Source organism: Carex rostrata, chromosome 9 (assembly GCF_964058835.1).
Source record: "Carex rostrata chromosome 9, lpCarRost1.2, whole genome shotgun sequence".
In the NCBI taxonomy this organism is placed as follows: Eukaryota; Viridiplantae; Streptophyta; class Magnoliopsida; order Poales; family Cyperaceae; genus Carex; species Carex rostrata.
In genome coordinates this window covers 13,405,427-13,428,690 of record NC_135926.1, presented here as the reverse complement: position 1 = coordinate 13,428,690, position 23,264 = coordinate 13,405,427, and the positions used below count along the sequence as shown (strand labels likewise).

Genomic DNA, 23,264 nt, shown 5'->3' with positions numbered 1-23,264 from the left:
ATGTATAGATATTTATATACAAAAGTATTGTTGTATAATATATTAAGTATTCATATCTAAGACATTAAGTATTTTAAAAAAAATAGCTAGAGATCAACTTTTTTCTCTCTAATCACACGCCTATCTTTTACACGTTTTTTGAAAGTAGGTTTTATTTTCTCCATTTAATCTCATCAATATTTTTGACGATCTGTGGAAATTTTGTGAATCTAAAACCATGAACATCTTCTAAATGAGATCCATAACGAAGTACTTTCGAGTTCTCTAACGTGTAAGTATTAATACTTCAACATGCAAATATTCATATGATCATATCTCGCCGAGCAAGTATTCATACCTTGTCAAGTATTCATATCTAAAATGTCAAGTATTATTCTCTAAAATGTTGAAAATTCATAATTAATATAATAAAGTGTGAATATTTATGTTATAAAGTATTTATGAGAAATCCACATACATCTCTTGGGTATTAACTACCGAGGGGACCATTACCGATATGGGAGGACCACAAACGTCACTTGAAAGCGACCACAATAGGGATCACACGCAGAAAACTAAGGACAAGCGAATACGTAATGACCATTACAAGTATCAGAGCTGTAATTGTTATAAACGTTCATTTCTAAAATATCAAGTATTCATACTTACGCATTGAAACGTGAATTTTATAGTATAATACTTGTCAATAAGTATTTTTCTTGTTGTGTTTCCACACAAAAACTCAAGCTATTATTTTCAAAAATAATTTTCAAGAGTTTATGCACCAAACAAAGGAGTCAAAATAAATAAATAGAGTAATTAATAGCTTTCTACCTATGAGAGCAGAGAAATCTCCATTCGTAAAAAACCCAAACACTAGAAACAACAGTCACGTATTGTTTGAAAGATAGAGACGAAATAAGCATGAAAAATCTAAAAGGTTCATTTTCATGACGTGGAAGGAATTTCAGAGCATGAGACCTGTAATATATATAGGTACAAACCGTACAATTGATGATATGAATGATGACATGTGAAGAATAAAAGGCACCAAAAATGAAAACCGTATATGATCCGGTTTCATGTTGTTTGCATGATTGAAGATTTGCGCTTTCCTCTTTCCTCCTTTTTACTTGATTTTTTCTTTCCTCTAAATCCGCCTGAAAAAATATTTATTCATAGAAATTATAAAATTCGGACGTAAAAAAAATAAAAAGAGTCGTTTGTATTAAATATAGTAAGATTAGACTCATTGAGTCCGATTCATAAAATGATTGATTTTCTGTGATACAAAATCTTATGTATCTACAGATAGAGAGGATTTTGCTACAGAAAATCAATTAGAAAATTTATGGATCTCATTTAATGATTCCGATCTACAAAGGGGTTGATTTTCTGCTGCACAAAACTCTATGCATTCATAAAAAATCAATGGTTACAGATTGTTTTGTGATCTAGAAAATTAACCTCTTTATGGATAGGAATTTTTGAGTCCGATCTATAAAATTTATATGAATTAGACTCATTGAGTCCGATCTTACTATATTTGATACAAACGAGATACTCTTTCTATTTCTATACATCCAAATTTTATAATTTCTATGAATAAAAAATTTCCAATCCACCTTCCCCCTTTTAATTGATAAATGCTTTTCATGCACTGAATTATTCTGCACCAACATTTGAGATTTTTTTTTTTTTGGAGAGCCATGAATTAATAAGGCCAAGCAAAATGTAAGTACTTAACCTAGAGTTTATACCCCCAATCAGAGAAAGTAGTGTATTTTAATAAAATTTAAATTCAGATTTAATTCTCGAAATATTCATCCCTTGAAGACCAAAAAATTTCGTCCCTATAAAGACGTCAATCTAAAAATGCATCTCTTAAAGACATACCATTTTTTATATTTGAAAAAAAATCATTTCCCTTTTTTTTAGATTGAAAAAAATGCATCTCTTAAGGAGACTTAGGAGTTTTGGATCTGAAATTAATGAATAAAGCTCTTTTAGCTAAGTGGTGGATACGTTTTTTGGACAATAATATCTATGGTAAATGGAAAGATATTCTATCAATATGTTCTCCTTTTGGAGAGGTATTCCGAAGGATCATGGCATTATTGGCTTAGGCCTCAATAAACAAACCAGCAACGGGACCTCTATTGTGCAAAACATATTTATTTATGTTGCTTCTGCCTTTTCAAGGTTATATATGCATTTGGAGTTCAAAAGACAATTTACTGGTATCTATTTTTTCTAAATGGATGCAACTCAAAAGGCATTTCTTGCACTTTACTCTTGATGATACTTTAGTGGATATGTTAATTTGGAGATGGTCCAATAATAACATTTTCTCTGTAAGCTTATTTTATAAATGGCTTCAATACGAAGGTATTTCTAATAAAAAGTACCTCACTATTTGGAAGTCAAAATTACCTCTTAGGATCAAAAAAAATATTCGACTTGTTATACAAGATAAAACACTTACAAAAGTTAATTTGTCTCATAGAGGTTGGCAAGGTGACACTACATGTGTCTTTTGCTCTTAACTTGAAAGTGTGGATCACTTATTTATTCACTGTTTTTATATTATTAGACTTATTTGGCAATGGATGGCTGATTTTAATGGATTATCTTTTTTCTTTTCAAACAGTAAAGGAGTTATGGTTTCTTGATGTTGTAATCCCTTTAAAGGATAGCTTATTACTTGAATTAATTAGAGGAGCTATTCTTTGAACTATTTGGTTAGAAAGAAATAATGTGTATTTCAATGGTACCAAACCAGCCTCAGCAAAGTCTTGGGGTATCAGAATATTGTCATTAACCTCATTTAAGTGCCAGTCCCGCAATAATAATTCTTACTGAAAGCTCTCTCTCATATTACCCTCTGATGTCAAGGGTCTTCGAGACCAGCTCTTGGCAGAGGAGGAGGAGGCAGTCTCCTTGCTCATTGCAATGTCAGAGATGGAAAGGGACTTATCGGAGCATGATGCTACCACTCAGATGCCTTTTGGGGTGGGTGGCCACTCCGATCCAATGTCTGAAAATAACCAAGACAATCTTGAAGATGATCTCTCCATTGATTGGAGTGATATGGAGTGATGACCGGTCCTAGTTTCTCTTTAATATGCTTAATACAGTTTCATCTTACTTAGTTTCTTTTTGTCGGTTAACAGCTAGATGTTCTTCTTTCTGTATAAGTGATTGTAAGAACAGTTGTATTACTTAAGTGCTTGTTTTAGGTTCCCATTTTGGATACTTTAGCAGGTGTTCTAATGGTTTTAATATGAAATCAGTGGTCATATCACTATATTTAAAAAAAAATTGATTAATATGAAATAAGGAAGAACTAATTACTAGCCACTTCTAATTTTTAGTAAAAAAAAAAAAAAAAACTCGCAAGTACAAACATGGACGGTCCTGATCAAAGAGAACCGACAGCGGGGTCTCTGTGTTTACTGGACAAACGGCCGTGATCCATCCGAGATGCTCTGGGAATCTTCTTTCCCTCAAGTTTTGTCTCACTGGAGATCTCCCGTGCAAACATGGGACATCAGGTGAATCTGTGAATGTAACATGACAATAAACATTTTGTTTTCAAGTGTCATCTTTCGTCAACTTGGAATGAAGACAAGATTTAAAACAAAATATTCTACTTATTCGTTCCTATCAACTCATAACTTGTAACCTAATATTTGACATAATATGTTATATTTACAATATTTCTTTTACATTTGAATAGTTATTGTATTTAATTTTATGTAATTTAAAAAATAATTAGTAAGTTATTGAGCCGTTTGAAAAATTAATGATTGGTGCTCAAATCAATAAACAGATGATTCTCAAATTACATCAAATTTAATACATAGTATACTTTTAAATATAAAACGTATCTACAATTTTACTTTTTATTTTGATAATATTTTGTTAATTATCGTGGATATCAAATAAATATAATTGTCAATATATCTCTTCTCAGATTTAAAAATAATAATAATGAGCTTCGTGGGTACGGGTGAAAATAGGTCGGATATTATCCAACCAAATGCGGGTTTGTATTTGAAAATTAGATATGAATATCCGATATTCAAATATCCGCGCGAATAATGGTATGGATGTGATTTTAAATTTTAGTTATATGTATCCAAATAGTAATATATACCAAATAATTTAATATATATTATAAAAAATATTATTCATCATTATAATTAAATAAGTATTATGAAATATTTTTTTAATAATATTGATATGTTTTTTTTAATAAATATTAGTATTGAAAAAATGAATATCCTATCTATATTTGTATCTATATCTATTTAATATCCGATTTGTATTTATATTCAAAAAAAAATATGAATATAGTTTTACCACTATCCAATCCGTTTTTACCCCTATTCGCGGGTCTCTATTAATTACCATCACAAATTTATATTTTTATGTAAAGTGTAAATGGACACAATCTTGGTTTTAATTCATGAGAATAATGTAATGAAAATGTATTTAATTAATGGGGGAATTTCATATTATCCCTCGAAAGTTTCAATATTACGTATTTATCCCTCCAAAATCAATAATTACATATTTATCCTTAAAAATTGTACAAACTCACATATTTGCTCAATCTAACTCTATAACACATCGAATATCTCCAAAATAATTAAATAATATTTGTTTAAACTTTAAAATTTATTTTCCAATATTAAGTAATAAAATGTTGACCATTATACCCTTCGATCTCTTTAGTCAGCCTTAGTTCTCTTCTCTGTAAGGCGTCAAACCTCCCTCGTCACTCTCTCCAAACGCATCAAATCATAGATTTATCCTAGCCGCCTCCCCTCACACAGATTTTTGTCGCTCCTCGCTACTTTAATTTTCTATTTTCGTTTAGAGAGAGACGGGAGGTTTGATGTCTTAGAGAGAAGAAAACTTAGACATATTAAAGAGACAAAAATGAAGAGCATAATAGTCTACATATTTTTTAATTAATACTGTAAAATAATATTTTTAAGTTTAAAAAAAATATTATTTAATTATTTTTAGAAATATTTGATATGTTATAGAGTTAGATTGGACAAATATGTGAGTTTGTATGATTTTCAAGGATAAATATGTAATTATTTATTTTGGAGGGATAAATATGTAATATTGAAACTTTTGAGGGATATACATGAAATTTCCCCTTAATTAATAGTTGCTATTGTCATCTCCACTGCCACTAGTTTCAAGTCACTTTGTTAAAAAAATAAGTTTCAAATATTTTTCTATTCTAAGGGTACAATACAAGTACAACGTAAATTTTTCTTTATATAAGAATAAGAATTGAACTAGGGTGTTCTTATCCTTGGTGAACTTAAGTTTAAAACTCATCGAATTGGTTTCAAATGATGAATCCGAACTGTTGAAATTCACCTACCTTACAAGTGATACGTCTACATGTGAAAATTTTAAACATTCGAATTAATTTAGTATAAAGTCAAGCGGTCAAAATTAGAGTGTTAATAAATTAATTTTAATGCATTCATTTTTTGAACCTTTTTTTACCACTTGACTATTTGCAAAATTAATTTCAAAATTAAAAAAATTTACATGTAGACGCATTACTCGTAAAATAGACGGATTTCAATGATTTAGATTCATCGTTTGAGACTAATTCGATAGGTTTTAGACTTGAGTTCACCAAGAAACTTGATAAACTTAAAAACACTCTAGTTCTACTCAAGAATATTACTATACATCTCTGAACTAATTCATATAATATAAGTGACAACTCAAAGGAACTTTTTTTAGAAACCATAAATAAAAAAAAAGAATTTATCAAACCAACTTAATTGGTTTTGTTTTTACAAACCATAAGAACCGAAATAACATATTGGTCCGAAGGAGTTTTTTTTTTACGTGCTGAATTGTCATTTCAGTCCGAGGTAGTTTTATAAATTTTGGAGAAAAATTGTGTGATTGTGGGCTGAAAAATTGTGAAACTATCACGGACCGAAATGACAATTTGGTACAAAAAAAAGCTCGAATCAAAATATCATTTCAGTTCTTATATTTTTTGTAAAAACAAAATCAGACAAGTTGGTTTGGTAAGTATTTTTATTTTTATTTTTATTTATGGTTTCTAAAAAGAATTCAAACTCAAAGGACCGAAAAGCATTGGTGTTAGTTATTATTATTACAAAAAGTAGAGAAATCATTTGGTGGGGTTTGGAAAAGCTGAGTTTCAGACTTTCAACAAAGTAATTTTTTATGGTAAAATATTTTTCCATTGTTAAAAGTTAAAACTGAGCGTTTGATTTGAACATTCTCTATGGATAAAAAATGAGATAAGGTTGTGTCACTTAATCAGATTCGGATCAAATTTATTATTTATGGAGTAATTGTAATTCGGATCCTACAAAATTAAAATACAAATTTAATAAGTTTTTCTTCATGATCCATATGATATGAGGATTGTAAAAGCTTTTCAGATTCATTCATATTTGATACAGATTATGCTCTGTTGAAGTGGGCCCACCGGATGGAGACAGTGATGGCAGGAAAAGGGACAAGGCTGACGTGTGGGGCCTCTCACTTGTTCTGAATTAGTTTGACATACGACCCCAACAACTTGTTTATTTATCTTACTAAAATAAATAAAATAAAAATATCATGCATCATGTATTCATGATGCATGTGAGTTTAATAATTGAGATGAGATTCGCAAACCAAAATTGGATCACTAAATATTGTTTTCAACTGGACTGTAACTGTAGTATTTTATTTTATTTGTTTTAGAAATTTTAAAAAATATTCAGAAAAAATAATTATTGTTTTTTCTCTTCGAAAAATAAGAACTGCATTAATAATATAATTCCACTAGGTACGGGTTTTATGAACTATATTGATTTAAACTTCATTTATTTTAACTACGTATTTGTCCAAAAGTTACTGGGCTTAATTAGTTATTTTATATTTTGCAAAGAAAATTTACAATATATTGTTAGTGGCAATGGAATTGTGTTTGTGTGTTCATTTATTTAAAAAGTATATGGGCACATGTTTGAAACTATTTTATCTTATTTCTCGAAAATTAAAAAAAGAAATTGTTGACCACTTGTATAGGACAGTTCAAGTATCCAATACAGTCTCAAATGTTTTTGCTAATTATTAATTCGAATGAAAGCACAGTCGGAAATTAGAGAATGTCAAAATATATTGATATTGCAAGTATCATTGGTCCTTCGTATTAATTTATATAAGAGAAATGTTATGGTACCCCGAGCCATCATATCCGAGCGTGTCCTCTAAGTAGTTTAACAGAAAAAAAAAAACTTTCAATGTTGTCTAACTTCCATTTCCAGCATTAATATAAAAACATTTAAAACTATGTTTATAATATTTTACAATACTACTCGTAAGCATGTAAATCTCTCTCTGAAAGCATTAAAATTCTAAATCTGCATAGTTTTAACTCCTAACTACTTTTGGAGTCCGGCTAGTATGACATCGGTGTCATATGACACTAACTTCAAAATTAATTGAATAGACTTCAAACGACTAATCTATACCTTTCAAACCAATTTACTTTATGAGTGATGTGTTTACATGTAAACTTTTTATATTTTTGAGTTATTTTAGTATCAAATCAAGCGGTAGAAAAATTAAAAAATGATTGTATTAAAATTAACTTAAAAACTCACACATTTGACCGTTTGACTTGATACCAAATAAATTCAAAAAGTTATAAATTTTACATGTAAACGCACAACTAATGAAGAAGATCGGTTTGAACGGTTTGGATTCACCATTTGAAGTCAATTCGATAGGTTTTGGAGTTTGTGTTTTATAGACTGAAATGACACTGATGTTATACTAGCCAGACTCCTACTTTTGTTTTCAAGCCAAAAACGAAAAGATTCATTTCACCTACTTTTTTTTATTTTTTCTCTGATCATTATAATTTATTTTCTCGATGATCCGTGATGAATTTTACGAATCTAAAAATACGAACATTTTCTATTTGATTTTATCTTTCCAATAAGATCCATGAAGAAATATTTTTGAGTAATTTTAAAGTCATTTGTTTTTTTTAAGTAAAACTCATGAGCACTTTAAATTTTCAAGTTTTTAAATCTCAATCTACAACCATTAAAATTTTCAAGGCTTCGTAAGGTTTTTATGCTTTGTAAATGCAGTGTTATTGTTGAGGTTTATATGTTTTGAAATGTTATTGTTGAGGTTTTAATTCTTTGTACATGAGGTTTATATGTTTTATTCTAGAGATTTAAAGCGTTATTAATGAGGTTTATATGCTTGTACATGAGGTTTAAATTATTTTGAAGCAAAAAAAAAAAAAAACTGAAAGTCACAAAGATTTAAAGTGATAAAAAAAATTACGACACAAATATAACTCGAAAGTTTTTATTCATGGATCTCATTTGAAAGAGAAAATCGGATAAAAAAACGTTCATAATTTTAGATTCACAAAATTCATCACGGGTCGTCGAGAAAATGGATGAGAATGATCAGAGAAAAATAAAAATAAAAAGTGAGTGAAAGGAATCTTTCCATTTTTGGCTTGAAAACAAAAGTAGTTAGGAGTTAAAATTATACAGATTTAGAATTTTAATGCTTGCAGACAGAGGTTTAAATGCTTGCGAGTAGCATTGTAAAATGTTATAAACAGAGTTTTAAATATTTGGATATTAGTGCTGAAAATTAAAGTTTGATATCATTGAAAGTTTTTTCTGTTAAACTACTCGGGGATTTTGTTTGAGGTACAATTATCAGGTTCCTTTATATAATATTAAAAAAATGATTTTAAAAACGTGTCCTTGAATATGTACAAAATCTATCATGTAAATTTCATTAGTTTAAGTACTTTTTAGTAATGAAATAAAAGATTGTTAATCTTAAATCTTTTAATAAAATTATAAAAAAATAGTCTTTGATTTACTGACAAAAGACAATAACTTTTGTTCTGTCTAAAAAAAAATACATTATCTAGTAAACAATTAAAATACATAAAAATATTATCATCATTCATAGACATAATTAGCATATTATGTAGTTGATGCATTAAATATTGGATCTAGAATTCAAAATTTAAGATAAGATCATGACGAAGAGAAGAGGGTAAAAAAAGTAAATGAAGTAAAAGAATCCCTTAGAATAGATATCGATACAGTTTGTAAGCACACCGTGTGACGAGTGCTTCACTGTTTGATTTGATTCCATGATACAGCAGCCTCAGTGCCGCCCCCTTTTGTATCTGTTTTCAAAATCAAGAAATGAAATCTGCTCAAATTTCAAATCCAACCATTTAAGTTTTTTCATACACGAATCTCAAAGCAGACAGTTTTATGCACAAATCACAAAATATATAGATGGTTGGATTGAAAATTTCAGGATCCCTGAAATCCCCATGGATTCCAGGCTTCCAGCAGATTTGAATGCTCCTGGAAATTTATTTTAGTTGATTGATTCAAGTGAGTTTATCGATTTCCATTAAAATAAAAACCATACAAAAGAACAGCGTTACTGGTGCCATTCATTTTTAAAATAGTTGATAGCTCTTTCTTAGCGACGAACAATATAAATATTTGTTTAAAAGTATCCCTCTTTGTTAGCCCTACCTTCAGTACAAAAAGATATATCTTTCATAAGAAAAAGGTATCTTTTTTTGTTGGTGCAAATGGAATTTGATCATTAATAACCGTATATTCTTATAGACCAAATTTAAATTTTTAAACAAAAAAATAATTTGGGTTGAAAAGATTGAAGAAGGGAGACTGTGCAACGTATACGAGCTTGTAATACAAAAAAAAAAAAACATAATTTAGAATAGTTGATAGCTCAAGTGGGAAACTACTTAGATGACACAATTTGGCGTGAAATTTGTAAATATTTTTCATTACTACAACAAAAAAAATACAAATTTGTACAATCTTTTGAGCCAATACAAAACAACTTTTGAATCAAAAGAAGTAGACTATAATTATTTTTTCATAAAACAAGCAAATCGGTCTCGTTGGTGTCAAAAGGCATTTACCTTTTTTTTTCCTATAGTTGACAAGAAAAAAACCCACTTGATGCCCATAGTATAAGGGCTTGTATGTTCGTTTTTCATGAAATTACGGGAGATGGAGTTTGACATAAATGGAAACTCACTTTTCGAAAAGTAGGAATTCATAGATACAGATACGCACATGATTAATTATGAAAATGTGATTCAATAAACGTTCGGTTGTACTGTGAGATTTATTGTGAAAAATCTTTATTTATTTTAAAAATATGTATTTTACTCAAGAGTAGAACTAGGGTGTTCTTAAGCTCACCAAAGTGTTTGGTGAGCTTAACTCCAAAATTCATCAAATCGGTTTCAAATGACGAACCCGAACCGTTGAAACCCTTTTATCTTACGAGTGATGCGTCTACATATACAAATTTTAAACATTCGAATTAATTTAGTATAAAGTCAAGCGGTCAAAAAATGTTCAAAAAATGAATGCACTAAAATTAATTTATTAACCTTCTAATTTTGACCGATTGACTTTATACTAAATTAATTTTAAATATTTTTTGAAAGAAAGATATAGGCCATGACCTCTCACATAGAGACCATGTGCCTTTGTTGTTAGACCAAATGCTAGTTCTAATTTTGTCTGGATCTTAATTTTTTGTCCGGACCTTAAGGCACCTCTACTACTTATTTTAACTTCCTTAGCTTTCATTCACATATTAAGACAATCAAACATCGGTTCCTTAGTATTCCTTAAGTTTTTAATCCTCCACTCTTAATCTCTTGATGCCGAACAGATCCAATAAATACATGTTATGTTCAGTGAAACAGGTGGTTATATGAGTCCGTGTCTTATGCAAACCTTTTGAGTCTATTGAATCTCGGACATTTAATCAGGATCGGAGTCAATCTGACCCACACCTATAACGTACAGGGCCCTTCAATATTAGTGCGGATCTCAATCGGACGGGCCAGATCTATTAACGCATGTTCCGTTAACGCAGATGATACAAATTCATAGTTATATCCCGTTTTATCAAAAAAAAAAGAGAATTTTTTGACAACAATAAACAATAAAATTAAGCATAACTGCAAAAACTCGTTTAGAGTGGTACCAAATAAAAGCCGATATTATGTAAAAACGAGCAAAAGATTCTAAAAAAAGAAAAATAAATATTGTAAAACGAGGAAAATTAAGAAATGTAGCAAGGGTTACCATCTGCACATGCAGTACTTTTTTTTGTCGCTTTCAAGGGCTCTTCTTTTAATAAATCATAATCTCTCTCACCCGAAAAAGGTAAAAATTTCAAGGACATCCTTTCAATGTTAATCTTCATTATTTATTGCACTTCACTTCAGTGAATCTGACATGTCAGCATTGATTAATTATGTACATATTTTTAGGTAGCAACAAATTACTTGCTAATTAAATTTAGTAAACGAAGACAATATTTACAAGTATCAAGTAATTCTTTCTAGAGAGGGTTCAAATGTCTTCATTTTTGGTGTCTCCACTATATTTCTATTTTTAAAAACTTTAATAACTCAAAATAAAAATCGTCATATGTAATCTATGTTTGAAAATAGTTTATCGAATTTCAATGTTTACAAAGAATCATCAATCATAATTTTGAACTCGCTCGCATAGAAAGCGTTATCCTTTATCATCATATCAGAGACCAGATCTTAATTATTATACAAAATTCTTGTTACCGTGTAGATTGAGACTAATGCAAATATGGAGGGTAGTTCTGTAAATTATTCTTACTCTGGGGATTTCTTGCTTTTGTTCAGAAATTTAATCCTCTGCACTGCACGTGTGGGTGCTCCACTTGGAAACATGAAATAATACGGAACCCCAGCAATGCGCCTTAAAAACAACTCCCAGGAAATCAAATGGGCCTATTTACATAGGCCTTGGGCTTTTGACAACAAAATAGGCCATATTAAGTTGCATTTTCATCCATTATTTTTTCAATTTTTATTTTACTCATAAATTATCGGCCCATATATTTCTGACTTCTCCTTCTCTTTGAAAGATTAGATGTCCGATAAATCCATTTGGAACTTCATTTGCTGAACACCATATATATTTTCGAAAAGAACTGTTCACGACTTAGATGAAAAATATTCAAAGAATTCCGGATTAAAATGAGAAAGAAGTCTCCCATAAACCACTAAACCAGAATTATTAAAAAAGAAAATTCAAACTTGATGCATAAAGCTTGTATATAAGCCAGGCATCAGGCATGCATGCAACGGCTTATTAGTGTCCAAGGCTCATCTCAGCTCTCACCGCCGGCTCTGTTGATGCCTTTTATACCCTTTCCACCGTGGTTATTACTATTTTCATGGCCTTCGCCTATGCTGCCACCAATTCCATTGCCTAAACCACCTCCAATACCATGGCCTACACCGCCTCCAGCACCAATACCACCACCTGCTCCTTCACCAAAACCACCTCCTACACCAAATCCACCACCACCTCCACCAAAACCACCGCCAAACCCACTACCCATTCCACCACCCACACCGCTTCCAGCACCAAAACCGCCACCAGCACCGCCGCCATGACCACCACCTAAACCACCTCCACCACCAAAGCCACCTCCACCACCAGCACCACTACCAAATCCACCACCCGCTGTGCCACCAGAACCCCCACCCATTCCACCACCAACACCACCACCATGGCCACCTCCACCACCAAATCCACCACCAGCACCCCCGCCCATTCCACCACCGACGCCACCGCCACCACCAGCACCACCACCAAATCCACCACCCGCTCCGCCACCAGCACCCCCACCCATTCCACCACCGACACCACCACCATGGCCACCTCCACCGCCAAATCCACCACCTGCTCCGCTACCAGCACCCCCGCCCATTCCACCATCAACACCACCACCATGGCCACCTCCACCGCCAAATCCACCACCAGCACCCCCACCGACACCACCTCCACCACCAATACCGCCACCTACACCAGCACCATGGCCACCTCCACCGCCAAATCCACCACCAGCACCCCCACCGACACCACCTCCACCACCAATACCGCCACCTACACCAGCACCATGGCCACCTCCACCACCAAATCCACCACCCGCTCCACTACCAGCACCAGCACCAGCTCCACCTCCAAAGCCACCACCTACACCTCCACCAGAACCAAAACCACCACCACCCCCGCCACCCAGTCCACCTCCCCCACCGCTACCTCCACCAAGTCCACTTCCAGCCCCACCTCCAGCGCCAAATCCACCACCTGCTCCTCCACCCATGCCACCGCCTCCTCCAAATCCACCTCCACCTCCACCACCTAAACCACCACCAGCACCACTACCTACACCACCACCACCACCCATCCCTCCTCCAAAACCACCACCAGCTCCAATACCACCGCCACTTCCTCCACCTATACCACCCCCACCACCCGCACCGCCTCCAATTCCAGTACCACCACCAACACCACCGCCAATTCCACCACCTGCCCCACCACCCCCAACACCAGCACCCTTTCGACCGCCACCTTTTTTCTTTTTATCACAATCTTGAACCATCATCCCACCACTGCCTAACACAGAGGAGTGCTTCGTCACGTGCAACTCACTCTTTCCACCAAACTTCCTAGTGTAGTCATGGCCAAGACAACCACTCATAGCATATCCTGCAAAGACTATAAAGAGTAATGCTCTTCTTCCCATTTCTGATTCTGATAACTTAGTTAGTGTGCACAAAGAGTTTACAGGAAAGGGTTTAAATAGGAATTCTCCCGCCATAAAAAGAAGGTTCTTATTGGTTAACAAGTGGTTGGCTGGTTATCTCTTTTGGGAAAAAGCCGAGATATATTTTTATCTTTATTAGTTGGCGGGTGGAAGTTTTACAGAGAGACTCATGGGTTGAAGTGTCCTTATAAATGCTAAGCTGCCTTCGTTTACTTCTTTTTTTCTCTCTTTTGGGCTTTTTTATCTCTTTTGGGCTTACTTTATGTCTTCCTCCGAGATTGTTACATACACCTTTTTTTGTGGGTTAGTTGACAGTTCAGAAGTTATGGGACAAACAAGCGGGAAAGAAGAATATAAAGGGCAGCAATTAATGCAATAAGCTCCAGAATAATTATTAAAAACTTGAGAACAAATCCATGCTAGGATATTTTAATGAGATTAAGCCATTCAGTAGTCATAATGTCAAAACAGAGATTGCTCTTACTCGCCAAGTCATTAAAATTAGAAAATTAGGAAATGCGGCTTAATTCCAAAACATCAGCAAAGTATGCACTAAACCTACTTATCTACAGGACTCCACATCTATTTTGCAAAAGTGGGTGAAGTTAGACCTGGCCTGCCTTGTCATTTCCTCAATTGATTTTGACTCCTAATCTCATGCCACAAACAAAAGATAGTATCAGCTGCATCCTCATCCCAGCATCCCCTATTCACTCCTGAAACAGCCAACACCGCTTTTAACCAATCCTCGTGAAGTGTGGAGAACTCCGATCTCCCCTCGCTAGACTTAAAATTTTCACTCATCAAAACCTTCATTCTTTGACTTGCCTCAGATGCAGCCTCTACAACTTGTTTTGGAATTCCTGCCATTAAGGCCACTTGTAGACCGTAGCTCTCAGGACTGGCCCCATGTGTCAGACGATATAGAAACACAAGTTCTTTTTCATTACTGAGGCTACCTCCATTTTGTTGGAAAACACAAGCCATGTGCTGTAGGCTTACACGAGGGTGTGATGCAAATTCTTTTGTGAGGGGATGGTAGTGTGTGGCAAAGAGAAGCCGGCAGCATACCTTTTCAACCAGATGGCGAAATACCTGAGATAATAATAAAGTAATAAGAAAATGGACAGATTTTGACGAAATTATATGAAAAGCAAATTTCTCTTAAAGCACTTGGTTGTTATATGAAATTCGAAACCACCACAATATAATATATGCAAAAATAACACAAGGAGAAGAGTTCTTACAGCATATGCAATCGCATATCCATCAAATGTACTAGTTCCCCTCCCCAGTTCATCAAGCAACACAAGAGAATCTTGTGTGGCATTTCTCAGCACCGAGGCAGTTTCTGCACACTCAACATAAAATGTACCTGAAAATAGAGTTTTACTAAGAAAAGTTCAAATCTTTTAAAACATCTGTGATAATAAAAATTCAAAGGGGATTTTTGCAGTTTGTCTGGAGAATGGCCAAAACTAACTTTCTCCAGCCATGATTCTGTCAGTTGCACCAAGGCGTGTGAAGATGATGTCAGCAGGTGAGAGCTCACATGATTCACACGGCACATAGCAACCCAACTGACAAAAAGAAAATAAAAGATTATCACAATTTGCAAAAAAGCTATACTCAATGCAAAGTCTTGATAAACACTATCTTTCTCCTAGTTATATAATTCAGTGAGATGGAGCAGCAGTATGGTGCAAAACTGCAAACAGTTCAACCTGGAACAGTTACAATAAAATCCAAATTTGACCAAGGCTCGTCATTTCAGCACACAATTAAAACAAACTACAAGAAAGGCCTATGGACCTCTGATTTGGACCTAATCAATACCCCATTAGGTCAAGATACTCTCCCAGGCTTTAATCACTAACCTGACGCATCAACCCACACTACCTGAATTCTAAGCCAAATAGACCAAACAGGCTTGGGTCCACATTGTAACCAATGAATCAACCATTGATAAATCAAACCAAGCAAACACCAGCAATACACAATTTCTTACCAAACACCTGACCAGTATACTAGATTACCTGTGCCAGAATAACAGATAGACATGTGGCGCGCATTAGTGTTGATTTCCCGCCCATATTGGGTCCTGTCAGAAGCAATGCACAATCATTACTACCTTCAGAATCTCCTAAATGTACATCATTAGGCACTAAACCACTTGAACTCTCGGCAACAGCATACGGGTGCCACAACCCTTTCATTTTCAGCTCTGGTCCCCTATCCCCATGGGACGTTCCAGAAGTCGAGTTACGGGAAACAAAGACAGGCCGTGAGGTGGGGCCCCACGATGTAACTGTAGCTGCAGCAAATGATTGGAGCACGTCAATTGTGGAGAGGGTGTTTATAACTTGAGACCATTCAGTTGATTTCTCGGCAAAGAGCTCCGTAAGAAGGGATAGTGTATCTGCATCCGAGTCTTTCACCTCATGATCCTGGAAAAATATATAAATATACTTAAATTTTACTATCACATATTTAGTAGCTTGATAGATTGTTGTTAGATCTTGATACCGGTATAAGTCAGTTCTTGTATGGTTTCAACACCGCCATGTGTCCCTTTTTGTTATGTTGCATTTTCAATGTTAAATTTGAGATTCGTTGACGCCATTATACAATATTTGCCTGTATTTTTGTCAGGAACTGGCACATCGCAGCCTAATGCTGAAACCAAATTATTCCTGTCAAACATCAGCACTGTAACCATGGATTACCATGCATTTGATCATCTATTTCTCTCACTAAATTGTAAAGACAATCAGACGATAGAAAATAAATATGAAAGCCCAGCTACAGTTATATGCACACACAAAAGGTTAGAAGTGAGCACAACAAAAATTAATTCCAAATTATAAAAGAGCACACATGCCTGATATTTTGGGAAGTCATTGTCTAAAGCTTCTTCAAACTGATGCACAAACTCATCAAGGCTCTTTAGGGTTGGGATATTTACAACCTTTGACAGAGATGGTACACCATGATCCTCTTTATGCAACGCATTTAATAGATCCATGCCCATCCTTAGTCCTTTGACCAATGAACCAAACGTTTTAACCTAAAATTCAGCAGTTCATAACTAGAATTGTGAAAAAAAAAATACTAAATGCATAATCACATAAAAGCTGAAAATATCATGTAACCTTTCACAAAAATATGCTTTTAATCTATTCTTACAAAACATGGAATTTAAACTTATAGATGGACAAACAAACTCAAGTAAAAGGGACTCTGAGTTTCTCAAATTTGGGGAGTAGAAAGAATTGTGTTTTGTTTTCTAGGTTTATGGATTTCACATATTTCTGGGAGGTATATGATTTACCCAGTTTTAAACTTAGCTTTTGCAAGAAACAAATGTGCCGCTAAACTAATGTGTTAACAATATGTCATCTTGTTACAAAGGAGAAGAAAAAGGAAAAAAAAAAAATACTAAAACAAATCATTGCATACCCGTCTTTTTAACATTCTTTGACCAATCACGGGCAATAGCAGAGCTGCTGACGACCCAACAGCTGACTTGACTTGTCCCAATAACCTCTCAAGATCTGGAACCCGTCTTAAGTGCTCATGGATAATGGAGATTAGAACCGAATTGTTTATAAACCCCTCAACAATGTTGAGACGACTATTTATATCATCAATATCCTTCAAGGGGTGACATATCCACCGTTTTAAAAGCCTCTTGCCAGATGCCGTCAGACAGTGGTCAAGGTGCTTGTATAGTGTACCTGCGGGATAAATAGATCTCAGTAAACGGTCCTGTTAAGAATAACAAAAGGACGTGATATGTGTTATACTGTACCAGGATTTAGCTGGTATTGAACTAGTACGGTTCTGACTAGAGCCTAGGGAAACAGAACTGACCCAAAGAGCATGCCAACCTGACCAGAATTTTGAAATGTTGATAAATTGAACAAAAATAAATCTCTGATTGTCAACTCTGAACACAACTTTTTGTATGATAATCTGAAATAACCCAAGAAAAATAAATCAAGACCCCAGACATGACATCTAAAAATAAGCACGTACCTTGGAACTTTCAAGAGCTGTCAAAGCCTGACTCAACAACCAAGATCTATAATTAACCTAACACTGAAATAATGTCCAAATGATTTGAAACCTGAACCAAGTTTCATTTGCCATGTGATGCTAACCCGTAACCCCTGGCTGGGATATAGAATGGATTTACTGCTTTGAGTTCAAGTTATGTATAGGAGCAAGAGAAAAGGCAGACTCGTACCTGACAACCCACCATCAACATTGTTAGAGAATATTTCAAGATTGACAAGAGTCTGGCCATCCATCCTTAGACAACTCTTATACACAAGATATGGTAATATCTCCCCATTTTTTAAAGCATCCTCTAGCTGGTCCAGAAAATAAGTTAAGATTCATCAGAACATTCGTGCTACTTAAGATTGGTTAAAAAGAGAATTAAATAAATTACTCATTCAAACCCAAACAAACATTATGTAGCTACAGTAACATACTAGTACAGGGCATGGGCATTAGGTACTCATCCATGGTTTCATCACTATTTCTTGACAAGTAGGTTAAAAAACATAAATATTGGGAGTTGAGACACACCATGAGTCTAGACAAATGAGAAATAATGCAGCCAAGCGCACAGAGAACCAGACTATTATCCATTGAATAGTCAAATGCACTTGACCAAGAGTTTCCAGATTTCCCAAAATATCCTTTGGAATCTATTATCTGTTGTACTTGAGATGCATCCACACCAATACCAGGTAATGTTGCAGTCAGTTGCGTCTTCACTGAACCTGCATGGACAGTAATACTTTGAGGATATAGGCATGCTTTTATATTTTTTTTTAAGACATACAAAATATAGAACTTACCAGCAGAAGCATATTTCTTAAGTGCCTGTTGAGTTTGTTTAGAGAGCCCTGGAAATAGGAGTGAATATGATTTTCAACCTTAAGTTTCATAGGTTACCAGAACTTAAAATAAAAGGAAATCTGTGCTTCTATTTTTTTTTTTTTTGCTTCAGACCTGAGCTCTCATAAATTAATTCTCTAGGCGACACCTACAAAAAGGTTTAAAACATACATATTAAAGCATAGAAGATTGTGTATGTTACATGAGAGAAGAAACCTGTTTTAATGTCAAGAAAAACAGATTTACTTGAACAAGCAAAGCACCAAGTGTTGCACAAGAATCATCATCTGTAATGGAACCAACCCAAAATTTTAGAGCTGCGTAGTCCAGAAATGCAAATCCATACTCAGTTCTTCCCTCATCAGAGGTTTGATTTCTCTGCATGTACATTAGTACATTACAATGAGAATAATAACTGGAAACTCTTTTCCCAACTTCCATTCACAGAAGAAGACTCCTAGTGTACCTACTAGTATAGTAGTACCTACCAGATGATACATTAAAGAACCAATCCTTAAAAAATCAAATCAGCTAACTTTTTTGGGAACTTCCACATATTTCCCTTATTTGTTAATTTCTGTCATGTGTAGATAACATGTGAAGTGTTTCTATGGCAAATAGGTAACATCTAAAAACTGGACACAGTTTCTGTGTCAAAAAACCTAATATTTTAAGTTGAATTGGTATAGCAGGCTTAAAGCACCTCTGTTAAAGCAAGAAGATGAACTGCATCTGGCCCGATGCATCCATTGACAACAGTTGATGGCGTAGAAACGTGAACTAGCTTTCTTTGTATAACCTGAAATTAATATATGTTAACAGACTAAAGTACTTCCACAAATCAGACAGGCAAAGTGCTTTGCAATTTATAAGAGTTTAATTTATGATGAAACGTAACATTTCAATAAGACAGAGGACAAGAAACAAAAAAAAATGTCTGGGTATATATATCAGCTGCGTATGTTTATTTTGGGTTTTAGGAATGAAAAGGTTCAAGTACTTACAGAACTAGAACCTCTGCGTTTGGCTTGGTCAGCAGTCTCGAGCTGCTCAATTCTTCCCACTTTATATCTAGAGATAAGAACGGTAACATTGGCACAAATTTTACTTCTTTTGCTATCATAAGTTCACACTTCAAGAAAGGATAATATACCTATACACTGTACAGGTTTCCTCAAAAGAGAAACCCAAGGATACTGCTCAAAATCAGTACTCGGGTTATGTAGAGTGAACCAGAGATTCAGGTATCTTTTTAAAAGAAACTAATAGAGTATGGGCTTTTATTTGGTGCAGTCATCGCATTATGCATTTTACATTCTGGAGAGCAATTCATGATAATTTGAGATTCTGTTGGAGGCTTATGCCTAAAATAAAAAATAAACCTTTGTGTTATCTCATCCTTTAGGCCATGTTTGGTTGAGGAGTAAACCCCTTACTCCACGCTTAAGGAGCCAAACGAGGAGTAACATAGGCAGTTTAAGATGGAGTAAGATTTGAGTTAAACCGGAGTAACTTACACCACCTAGAGAGGTGGTTTAGCTTACTCCACCAAATATGATTAACTTACTCCGGTTTAGCTTGGAGTAAGAAATTTAATCCGGTTTAACTTTACTCCACAACCAAACATGACCTTAAATTTTAAGTAGTTTATATGCTCCCTTTTTCAAAAACAAAGCTTGGTAGAGAATAATTTACTTCTAAAGATAGAATATTTACCCTCGCACTATCAGTTTCTGAACAGCATCGTCAATTCCAGCCTCAGATATACCAACCTGTATAGCACCACTCAATATTTATTGCTTGTTATTTGAATGCTCTATTATTTGACAGAGAGTAAAAAGACTCGAATCAAAAGCATATAAATAGGAACAAATAATTTACCTGTCGACATTTACCAACTCCACTAATAGTCATTTTCCAATCAAGCTCCTTCTGACCAATTTCAGCATCTAATTCATAAAGTTCGTAGAATTTTCCCTAGAATTCACCAGGAAGTAATTGAATATAAAAGGATGGGTCATACCAGCATGGATACAGTAAAACTTAAAAAAAAAAAAAATACAATTTAGAAAGCATATTTGGTTTCTGTTCGATTATGAATACATAAATACAGTACTTGGTTCAAGTATCAAATCAAATGAGTGATATGATGTTGCAAAAAATATAAGCAGGAAAAGTGTCAGCAAACACCTAAGGGAGTTGAGATAAAAAACACATGAACACGCCTTGTTTTTGTATCATTTAAAATAAGGATGCAGTAGTGTTGATGCCACTACACATGATATGTTGTCTACATTAAGCATCCTTTATAAAAAAAATTAACATTGTTTTCTAATAATGGCCATGAGGTTTTGGCCTGGCAGAAATTATATTAAAGTTTAAAATATATCCATCTTATCATAGACATACAAAGTTACTATCAACAATTAACATATTAGGCACACAAAGGGAATACCACTTTAAAGAAGAGAACAACATCCATGTATTCGCACTTCACACTCCAGTACTGCTTCTGAGAAGCTGACATTTTTTTAAAAGCATCAGGCGGTATGTATAGTGTTCTCTTGTCATAAAGAGGGTCTCCCGGCCTCCTTCGATTTGCATCTCTTATATTGCTAGGATTAAGCCAGTCAAATTTGCTGGTCACACCATCTGATTCTTCACCAAGTGTTGGTTTTGCTTTTTTGTTAGAAGTAAAAAATGGAGAGATTTGTTTAAAAGTGGCACTATTATTTGCCTTTGGGGATTCGTCTTGGACCCGTTTGAGCCCTGGCACAAATGGCCGCGGAGCTGGGGTTTCAGGTTCCACTTCGTCAAACTCCAGTTTGAAGCAAGGCATGTCTCCTAGGAAGTCTCTAGATGATGGCTTTGAGAATAGTTGAGTAGGGGTTTCTCCATTACTGGGTGTATTTTTTTCGACAACCTGTCTCAGCTGGAACTGATTATCCTGTGTCCTGCATTGCACAAACACAGGCAATAGTTCTGTCATGACCTGGAGATGGTTTTCATCATAATTGTTTCATATGGGCTTCTTTCAAACAAGATTATAATATACTCAGAATCAATTATTTATCCTTTCATTATTATTTTTTATTTTTTATTTTTTCCAACAAAATTATATTACAAATAAGAGGCAAGTTTCCTGTAAGTAAAACTTTCATTCTCTAGTTTATTTTACGAACCATCATTAAATGAAATTGTTTGAAATTTGCTTTCAAGTTTTTTTTGCCAAGATCGACATATTATGTGACACCAAGGGAGATAAATCAAAATGTAAGTAGAAGTAAAGAGTTTTGTGACGCTTTTCAACAAGTTCCTTAAACTTCTCTAAAACTGACCTAACTGAACTGAACTGCTAGCTTTGCGCTGCCTACGAGTATAGCAAAGTGTTTAAAACAAGGATTATTACTCATAATCAGAGTCAATTAAAAGCTAACGAGCACAAATAAACAGCTTTAGTGAACAAAAAAAGTACATCCATAGACCATAGGAGTGCAAACTTGTACATACCTCTGCTCGAAGCCCTCGCCAAAATCTAGCTCAAAGCTTGGCATGTCATCTAAATAGTCTTTAGAGAATGCATGCATGGATGGCTTCGGATTTTGCTGTGTGGAGGTTTCCATGGTAACAGGTGTATTCCTCTGGAAAGCAGGTGTCGGATGCATCCAATTTTCCTGTGATCTGAAATGCAGTTAAGCATTAGTATTTAAGCAACAAAAGAGACAAGTTGTAACACAATTAGTTTCAAGATTGGCTTCACATTGTACAAGCAGGGCATAATGCACAGACGATTATACAAAAATACAAATATAGGCATAGGTAGCAAACAAATGATCAACTACTTGTTAACAGTCTTACAGACAAGGCATAAGCAAGCCTTCAAATTTAGAGCACCGTGATCAGCTTATCAATGGCTTGCATTTGGAGATTTGTATATTAGTGCCTAAGCAACAAGGGTCGCCTCATCAACATGAGGTGACTCCAAGAGCAACTGCTAAATCGAAACAAAAGTTAGCTCTGGGCTTAGGCCTACTTGTTAAAAAACAAAGTTAACCCTTAAGTTCCAAGATTTTGAACAAAAACTAGCATAAAATTAAGAAAAAAAATCTAAATCCTAGACTCAGAACAAAATCACCATACCCCTTGTTGAAGCTGTCATCAGATCTAGCGAGTTTCTGTAAAATGCTGGAAACAGACTGAGGCGCTCGAACTCCGGCTGAACTGCCCATCGGAGAAATAAATGCACGGCGGGGCTTCTCAGTCGGAGTGTCAGTCCCTCTAACATCTTGAGCGGAGGCGTTGGACTGGGGTTTTTGAAAGAAAGAGAGAATCGACTTCTGGCGTTGCATTTTGAGAGAGAGAGAGAGAGAGAGAGAGAGAGAGAAGAGAGATGAAGTTGCTCTACTGTGGAGAAAAGATTTATTTGGCGGCAAATGAAAGAGGGAAGGGGGGAAGCGAAATTTATTTCCAATTCCAACTGGGGATTGATTGTACAAGTACAACTTTGTCCCTCGAAGTGAGAAGAAGACGGAGCAGGAGGCCAGGACCAGGAGTCTTCTGTTTTGGGTTCAATCGTTGGTATAAATGGGCTGGGCCATGCCAAATTGTCAACACATCAAAACGACATAACCCCTTCGTCTCGGCCC

At 34.7% G+C, this 23,264-nt stretch overlaps 1 protein-coding gene across 1 annotated transcript; it reads right to left on the bottom strand.

Moving 5' to 3' along the window:
• Window positions 1-14,208: 14,208 nt before the first annotated feature.
• Window positions 14,209-23,122, bottom strand: MSH7 (MUTS homolog 7). The gene is made up of 18 exons (XM_078308073.1): window positions 22,759-23,122; window positions 22,129-22,299; window positions 21,074-21,572; window positions 20,500-20,595; window positions 20,335-20,390; window positions 19,623-19,689; window positions 19,322-19,417; window positions 18,865-18,996; window positions 18,733-18,766; window positions 18,579-18,626; window positions 18,304-18,500; window positions 17,957-18,083; window positions 17,167-17,444; window positions 16,589-16,774; window positions 15,744-16,154; window positions 15,191-15,287; window positions 14,955-15,082; window positions 14,209-14,802 (listed from the first exon to the last, which is right to left on the bottom strand). Exons 1-18 carry the CDS (start codon window positions 22,965-22,967, stop codon window positions 14,332-14,334), a joined length of 3,303 nt encoding a protein of 1,100 aa, XP_078164199.1. The 5' UTR covers window positions 22,968-23,122; the 3' UTR covers window positions 14,209-14,331.
• Between the last annotated feature and the right edge of the window lie 142 nt (window positions 23,123-23,264).